We start from the raw sequence: 9,224 nt of genomic DNA on the forward strand, positions 1-9,224 counted from the left end.
GTGCACCCCACAGGTCTTGAACCTGGGCTGTCAGCTTTCCAGTTGACAAGCTCAGGATCTTTAATCGAGCCTCAGTTACTTTTGTTTTATCCTATTCTTGTCTGTAGCTAGACCAGTCTTTACTAGAATTGCTTCCTCCTCCTTTTCTTGTTAAAATCTGTATCAACTTTATTTTATTTTAAAAAGAAAAGCCCAAACCAGTGTCTTCCAAAAGATTCTCTGAGATATTCCTTAAAAAATTACTTACTTTCATGCGTGCAAGCTGTATAGCTGAAAATTTCCTTTCTCCATGGACTAATGGAACCAATCTATTATATAAGGCCTGTAAAGTATACAGCAGTAAAAATCAGTAAGTGCTATTTCAATCAGGTATTATAGACAGATAACTTTATCTGTAATAATTCTGTTCAAGCTTTGTATCCATGTTCCAAAGCTGTTCTGAGCATGCCTCCATTTACTGTAGCTTCTGAGATAATTTCCCCCCTTTTAAAAGGAAATAAAGCCAGTTGCTATAAAATGAGTTGGTGTCATAATTAATAAAATGCATGTGAGGACTTCGGCAGATGGATTGCGTAGTACTGAAAAGCTGAACTGAAAACCGAAAAACTGAAAACACCAATGTGTGCCAGTTTTAGGGGGTAAAATTACGTTTAGTATAACTCTCCTTAACTAGAGCATTTATCTAATCACCCCTCCCTCAGAGGTTTTATCATAGGGAATCTAATTTTTTCCTTGCCTAATACTTTAAATAGTCTGGCCCTGGAAACTTGATCTGTTCTTATTTATGCAGCAGATCGGAACTAATTTTTAAGTCACTCAAATGCAGTTTCCACCAACTTGGTTTCCTCCCAAGTGTTCCATTGCAACTCCCAGAACTGAGAGATGGCCATCATTTTGCCCTGGAGTTCCCATTCCTTTTTTGAGCCAGATGTAAAAAGAGAAAGGGAAAGTCAAACTAAAGCTTACATAAGTTGAATCTAAGCCAAGAACTTAGCCAAGCCTAATCCTATGATTTTGCAATCTAAATTCTATGCATTTCAAAAAAAATATTCCATCCAACAGTTATTTCAACTTTAAAATGCCTTTTATGAGAAAGCGCAGTGTGTGTAACAATCAAACTTATAGTTTGATGTGGCATGTTACAATTAAAAGACTGTCCTGGAGGTCATGGGGCATATATCTTTTCCAGCTCAAAGATTTATGTATATGTATGGGGTTACTATCAATGGTGCTACATACCTATCTTTCTCAAAATAAGAATATCTGAACAAACAACTTGGCCTCTGTATCCCTCCAAAGTTTGGGGCTATTTCTAATAATATACCATATGTCCAGGATAGCTATTTTAATATGACAGATTTCATCATGGATTTCTGCCCACTACAGCACAAGTTCATTGAGTCCTAGTCAGACTTCAGGAGCAGAAACAAATCCATTTGCAATATTTCTCAACTCTCGTAACTTTAAGACATACGGACTTCAACTTCCAGAATTCCTCAGTCAGCATATGCTGGTTGGGGAATACTGGGAGTTGAAGACCACATGTCTTAAAGTTGCCAAAGTTTAGACACCCTCAATTAATGTCTACAAGCATGGGTCAGAGTAGGCACTGCCTTCTTTTTTAAAAATAGTAATAGTCCCCAGGGTCAGAACTGTTCTGCTATACATGTATTTTTTTTAAAAAAAAAAAATCGTGCTAGGATCAGAAAGGGGTTGAAACTTTTAATCATTCTGTTATCATTTAAAAAAACTCTCCTTCAAAATGGGAAGGAAGGAAGGAAGGAAGGAAGGAAGGAAGGAAGGAAGGAAGGAAAGGAGGGAGGGAGGGAGGAAGGAAGGAAGGAAGGATTCAGAGGGAATAAAGCAAGGGGAAAACCCAATTTCTCCTTTCTCCACACAAGTCTCAGACCTTCAAATTCCTAGCGGTCAATGATGAAATATTTGAAATGGCTTTAATTATTATATTCTTAAAATTGCATTTCGTAGCAAATTATTGTGGAGTGAAGGATTATTCTTACCTTATCAGACTGAGTGTTCTCGTGTAGAATTCTAGCGTCTATGGCAGCAGCTAGCAAATTATTTGCTGCAGTAATGGCATGAATATCACCAGTTAAGTGAAGGTTGAACTATATAGGAATGAAATATGAGAAAGACATTCTTTTTGCACACTCCATTAAACTGGTGTCAGTTGTTTCAACCCATCCAAACACTTTCACTTCTGGGATTAGTAGTTCAGATGGGTAGTTTGAAATATTATGGAATCATAACTGTCACGATTGAAGTGATTTATTACGCTATAGATGGTCTCAGTTCTGTGTTCAATAACTTAGTTCTCATGACCTAAGCAGAAATTCATACAGGAAAGTTGAAAATATCACTTTTTAAATGTGGCAGGCTGTGGGTGATTTGCACAGATCCATTTAGAAATCATTTTGATTTATGATTTGGATAAAGAGGAACAAAAATGACACGTTTTTAAAATAACTGTATGAATCCACCTCAGACTCTATAAGAAATAAAATCTGGGTGGAGAGTAAAGCTTTTCATATGTTTCCTTAACTGAAAGGTTTAATTAATATCCTTGAGAAAATCAATCCAATGAATGAATGAGTCTGTCTGTGTGTCTGTCTGACTATCATGTATATACATAACTTATACAACCACACATTTCACAGAACAAGTGACAATCAATAAATAACTACAAATGTTATTACAATTATTAACAATTAAAACATATACAATTAGAAAAAACCAAGCTAAAATAAAAATTAGAAGAATGGACATTGTCAATAGTGCAGCCACCTCACTAGCTCACTCATTCCTTTGGTTCCCCAGGCCTATTGATGCAACCAAATCTTGAGTGACTTTCAGAAGCTCAGAGATGAGCCCAACTTCACCTCAGTGAGTCCACAATGTGGGCACCCTTTCAGAGAAGCCCACTGCCTATGGTCCACTAAAAGTAGCTTCCTAGAGATGGAACCCATAACTTGCCCTCTCTACTAGATCTAGTGAGATGGTCAGATGAAATTGGGGAGAGGTGGTTCTCAAATAATCTGGTCCCATGCCATAAGGGCTTTACAGATCAACACCAGCACCTTGAATTGGGTCTGGAAACAAATTGGCAACCAAAGCAGCTCATGAAGCAGAAGTGTAATGTGTGTTCTGCAAGAAACACACATAATTGCTGATGCCACCGCATTTTGCACCAGCTGAATTTTCCACGTACTCTTCAAAGGCAGCCCCATGTAGAGTGCATTGCAGTAGTCTAACTGAGACGAAACTATGCATTGAGTCACTGTGAGTAGAACCCCTTGGTCTAGAATCACATGATCACATGGTACATAAAATGAAATTTTCAGGATGGACCCTGATATAAGCCAAGGAAGGTTGCTTTTTTGGGTGGAGGGCACTAGAAACTAGGGAGTCAATCTTTCTAGGAATGCTTGGCTGAATCCTTGTTTTGGAGGTTCTTGTGTCTGAATCTAGGATGACCTGCAATGCTACCAAAGATGAAATGTGCACCCCTCCTCAAGCAGCAAATTATCTTGGCCCAAGCTAAAGTCATTGTTTAAAAATTAAAGTTGGGTTGCTATTTAAATTAATTTCAGAGAAGTACTGTCTCTATGCTTTTACTCCTTCTCAATTAGGGCCTTTGCATTATTTAGTTTTCCAAAGCAAATATGTGCTTACCTCTTCCATGGGTATGACTTGAGCATATCCACCTCCTGCTGCTCCTCCTACACAATGAAGAAAGCATGTTAGCAAACTCTGGAGGATAGAGGTCACAATTTTCCCTCATTTCAGCTTAACATTCACTCAGCTCAGGATATGATCAGGAAGTTAATCCAATTTCCTTATATCAGATTTGGATTGCCTATTGTCTCGAGCATCTTTCGGGCCTGTGAAAATACCTCAAAAACCCCTGGAAAGGGTAAACATTTGGCAAATTTGGAAGGGTTTAAAGGATTTCAGGCATTTTGAGGGTCAAAACTCAGGAGACTGCCAACACTTTTCCAGACTAACACAATGTATTAAAAAGCATCAGCTTTCCTCAGCTATAGCTACAGGGATTTAAGGAATGAAACAAATTTATTCCTCTCAAACTGGGTTCCAAATATGGGGAGGGGAGTTTAAAAAACAAACAGGGTGCCTTAAGCTTTGCAGAACTTAAGGTGATGTAATGAGTTGTAAAAATAGCCTTGGGAGACATAGCCAAGATAAACAAAAATTTTGATAAACAAAATTTGAGTCCAGAGAATTAATGGGGTGCATTAAGTATCTTAGAAGAGACTTTTCCTAGTTCTCTGGAAAGTAAAAGTAGGGGAGGGAGGAAGTGTTTTCCCTTTCAAACTTGTAAGATGTTACTGCAACCTTAGAATAAGGGTAGTATTAGTAGTCATGGTTTTGGTTTCTTGTCTGGACTACCTTACAAACTGCTAAGCCAGGGATCTCCAAACTTGACAATTTTAAGATTTGTGGACTTCAACTCCCAGAATTCCCCAGTCAGCATGGAGGGCAGAGGAATACTGGGAATTGAAGAGCACAAGTCTTAAAGGTGCCAAGTTTGGAGACCCCTGTGTTAAGCAATTTCAAAAAGCCCATGACTTTTGGCCCAATCTCCTCTGCTAATAACATGATGTAACCAGCCAACCCTCCTGTGATTTTCAAAGGGAAATTACTGCCTGCTCTTATATGAGGAAGTAATGCTTACCTTTAACACCAAAAGTAGGTCCTTGAGAAGGCTGTCTCAGGCAGGCAAAAGAATTTATTTTAAGGTGGGCTGTCAGAGCTTGGACCAAGCCAATCGTCACAGTGCTCTTCCCTTCCCCAAGAGGTGTCGGTGTAATCCTAACAAAATAAGATGATAAGTCACATTCCATCAATAGGTTTGCTGGCTCTAGCCTAAATAAGGATATTTCAATCAAATAGTGATATTTTACCATTCTTATGTAAAAAATCATCCAGGCAGAAACATATGCCAATCATAGAATAAAACAGAAAGAATATAATCTAGGATGATATATAAATTAGACAATTAGTTCTGATAATTAATCATATTAGACCTTTAAAATGAGACATATTAAAGTTGTGAACAGGGATATACCAATGCATCTATACCTCCTACCCAAATTACTGTTTTATATTATAAATTATTATTTTAGCAAAATAAAATTTCAATAAACTTAGAGACAGCTTGGGAAGGATTCCATGGATGAGAATTCTCAAGGGGAAAAAAAAACTCAAGAAGCTTGGGAAATTTTGAAAAGTGAGATTATAAAAGCCCAGTCTAGCACAATACCAACAAAGAAGAAAAATAACAGTTCTCAAAAGAAACCAGCATGGCTGCATAAAGAACTGTCTGATAAACTGAAAGACAAGAAGGACAAGTATAAAAAGTGGAAAGAGGGGCACATAACTAAAGCAGAATATCAGCAAATAGCCCGAGCCTGCAAAGATGAAGTGAGGAAAGCTAAGGCTCAAAATGAACTAAGGCTTGCGACAAAAGTCAAAAATAACAAAAAAAGCTTCTTTCAACATGTAAAAAACAAGAAAATACAGGGATTTATTGATTAAATGAATTTAATGAAGTGCCAGATTCAATTTGACTAAGATTAGTGTACATCAGTTTAATATATAGTATAGCATAACTGACTATAAATATTCAGTTCCCCTCCTCAAATTTCTTCTGTTAAAACACAACTTACATCTTTTGTGATTTCAGTGCATTCAAAGAGATATACAAATATTCAGATTCAAGCTTAGAGTTTAATGAATGAATCTCTGAAGCAAGGTAGATTCTTTCCAAAATCATCAAACCTAAGTTTGAACTGGATTTTTTGTCTATTCCAAAAATCCAACTAATTAATTTCCAAATGAGAATTAAAATGGAACTGCATCATGTAAGACATTTTATCAATTTTGTCACACACTAAAGCAGGGGTCGCCAACCTTTCTGGGATGGCGGCCCGGTGGGAAAGGGAGGGGCAGGTACTTTTATGTGCGCATGCGCACACATGCCAAGGTGGCTGCATGTGCATGCGCACGAATGGAGCCATGAGCATGCACACTCCACAAGTGGGGCTGCTAGCACTGGCGCACGACTCGGCTAGCGCTGGTGAAATGGTTGCAGCTCGGCTAGCGCCAGTGAGTGGCTCACAGCTCAGCTAGCACCGGCACAAGGGGAGGTGCGTGCGCACACTGGCCAGTCATTCATGCAGCCCGGTGTCCAAGAGGCCACAATCCAGTAGTGGGCCACTGCCCATAGGTTGGGGACCTCTGCACTAAAATATGATCAGAATTTAATCCATCTTGGCTAAGAAGGATCTTTTATATTTAAAAAAAAATATTAAAATAAAACTAATCCAGATATTTATTTTTATTAGCTAATATCAATCTAAATGCTAACAATTTGTTCATTCTTTTGTTGCATGCTGAGACACACTGAAATCATTATTTATAGTCAATGTTCCAAAATGCAGATCCATATTATTTAAAATAATTAAATTTCACTCATACCCATGTCCATTTTTATACCTATCTAGCTATTAATCAATCAGACATGATTTTATGCTGCTTCCATCATTTACTCTCAGCAGTTTTGATGTTATGATTCTTTTAAAATATTATTTCATTAATTGTTTTAGAAAAGGGTATAAATCACAACATATGAAAGATATATAAAGAGAATTAAGAGTAGAAAGAAATAAGTAAACATATGGTCTATAATGTCATGAAGGTTATAGTTTTTCAATATATCCTTAATTACTAAAAAGTAATAAAAATGAGAGCAATACAGGCATATCTCAGAGACACTGTGGGTTCAGTTCCAGACTACCACAATAAAGCAAATATCACAGTAAAATGAGTCACACAAATGTTTTGGTTTCCCAGGGCATATAAAAGTTATGTTTACACTATACTGCAGCTTACTAAATGTGCAATAGCATTAGCTCTAAAAAAAACATAATGTACGTACCTTAATTAAAAAAAAATATTGCTAAAAACAATACTAATCATTATCTGACCTCCGGTGAGTCATAATCTTTTTGCTGATGAAAGAAGCACAATAAAGCAAAGTGCAACGAAACAAGCTATGCCTGCATGTTTCCCCTTTATTTTTAAGGCAGTGTATAAATAGTCACCTATCTTCTATTTTATAAACTTATAATAGGAAATTTAAGGCGGAGTTTGAACCTTTTAAAAAAATTGAAGGAAAGATAAAGCTTTAAAAAGTAATAATATGATGCAGAGAGCAAAGTGATAAAAACGAGTGCACATACTAAGAGTCTTTTGGTGAACCAAGAAGTTTGGGAGAGTGAGGGGGATGTATGTAGAAAGAAAAAGTTGTTTTCTTATGTGACAAAACGCTTATGGAAATTAGCAATGCTTATTTAACAGAATTAGACCTGCCTTCTCTAGGATGGCATTGTTAAACATCCGGTCCCATAATTCCTATTGTAAAGAGGAATTGTTTCTATTTTGCTGTAAAAAAAAACACTGAACACCACAAATTTGCACTGCAATCAGTGCATTTCTGCAGAAAGATTTCAAAACTACCCAAGCAATTCATCTGGGGCATCTCTTTTATCAGCTAGAGAAAATTCAAGTTAAAAACCAAACAAAACTAAATTACATTTTCATTCACATCATTCCTACTCCATCTCTAAGAGAAAACGCTTGCCAAGATATGCTACATTTAACTGTTTAAATCTGTGGTACTTTAGCAAATGCAGAGAAATAAGTAGTTTATTTAAGGTATGTGACATTGGGGATTACATTTTCATTCCCAGGGATATACGAGCATTCAAGCAGAAGTGAGCCAAAAGCGGTAACTCCTATTGCATGACCTCCTAAAGACTCAAGCTAGAAATCCACCTCTAATTAGAAACATATTTCCCCAAACTGCAGAAACTTTGCAAAAAGTACAGCTGTATGCTGTAAGCTACATTTGCTTTGGGTAAAAGATGGAATCAGAAATATTTTTTTATTTATCTTTTAAAAGAACTGAATATTTTGTCTATCACTATTTAACAACAACAATTAAAAAAAAACATGCTATGTAACAATTTTGTGATCTCAGAAAAATCAATGTTTTCCGGTAGTTTGAATTTCACAATAAGGCCAAGGTAACCAAGTTACAGGAGCCTCATATCCGTAGGAGATTTATTCAGTTCCTGTCTCTCAGCACAACTTATCTATCTGATGATCTCGTGATGTTGAATAGGGAACATTCTGTAAATGTAACATTTTATACTTGCATTCTGAACCAAAGAGGACAGTTTAAAGAGAACATAAAAGGAAAAAAGAAGTAAACAGGTAGTCCTCACTTAACAACCAATCACTTAGTGACTGTTTGAAATTATGATGGACCCCTGAAAAGGTACTTATGACCTTATAATTTTGAAGTTCTAATAGCTGCTCCCTACAATCATATGATTGCACTCTGGAGTCCTGGCAACTGGCTCACTTTCACAGTGCGCTGCACTTTCACAGCTGTTTGCAGCGAACCACAACCACATGATTTCATTTTTTGATGTTTTTTCTGCTTTCCAGCATTTACTTACAGTTTCTGGCAAAAAAAAAAATGCCATTGCATAAAATGGAGTCACTTAATGACCACTGTGTTTGCTTTATGACTATTGCATTCACTGCCACAAAAAAGGTTACAAAATCAGGCACGGTCACATGATCACCCACTTAATGGCCGCAATGACTTATGACTGTAATTCCAGGCTCAATTATGGTCGTAAATCAAGGACTACCTATAATACTAAACTGGATTCCTGTGATGGGCAGTAAGAATAGCCTTGATGAACAGAAGGAAGAGCCACAACCAAGACAAAGGTTAGACAAAAGAAATGTTGAGTCTGAGGAAGAAATGTAATTTGAAAAACTTCATCCTGCCTAGTTCTCTCGAAGAAAAACAAGTGAGTGGAAGAGAGTACATTCAGACTTGCAAGAAATGACATCAGGGCTTTTCAGTTAAAGCAGACTAGGAAACTAAAGTTATAAATTTTATTATTTTTTTATTTTATTTTATTTTTCCAACTTCTATGCCGCCCTTCTCCCCACGGGACTCAGGGCGGCTCACAGCATATTAAAAGACAACACAAAAAAACATTTCCCCTATAAAACCAATTAAAAACCAAATATATTTGTGGCTGTGTCATTATTAAAATCTTTAAAAAATTTTTCCCTATTTAAAATTCACCCTAGGTCAGTCC

The 9,224-nt window shown here is 36.7% G+C and overlaps 1 protein-coding gene across 1 annotated transcript in view; it reads right to left on the minus strand.

Moving 5' to 3' along the window:
• MTHFD1L (methylenetetrahydrofolate dehydrogenase (NADP+ dependent) 1 like) overlaps positions 1 to 9,224 on the minus strand; it is a 130,105-nt gene that overhangs the window by 81,898 nt on the left and 38,983 nt on the right. Inside the window, exons 11-14 of the mRNA XM_015821824.1 lie at positions 4,712 to 4,848; positions 3,691 to 3,737; positions 2,019 to 2,126; positions 248 to 322 (exon numbers count right to left, since the gene is read on the minus strand). Of these exons, the coding sequence (XP_015677310.1) occupies positions 248 to 322; positions 2,019 to 2,126; positions 3,691 to 3,737; positions 4,712 to 4,848 (367 nt within the window). The remainder of the gene's footprint in view (positions 1 to 247; positions 323 to 2,018; positions 2,127 to 3,690; positions 3,738 to 4,711; positions 4,849 to 9,224) is intronic.

This window comes from Protobothrops mucrosquamatus, unplaced genomic scaffold (genome assembly GCF_001527695.2).
Source record: "Protobothrops mucrosquamatus isolate PMUCROS unplaced genomic scaffold, P.Mucros_1.0 scaffold_168, whole genome shotgun sequence".
NCBI lineage: Eukaryota > Metazoa > Chordata > Lepidosauria > Squamata > Viperidae > Protobothrops > Protobothrops mucrosquamatus.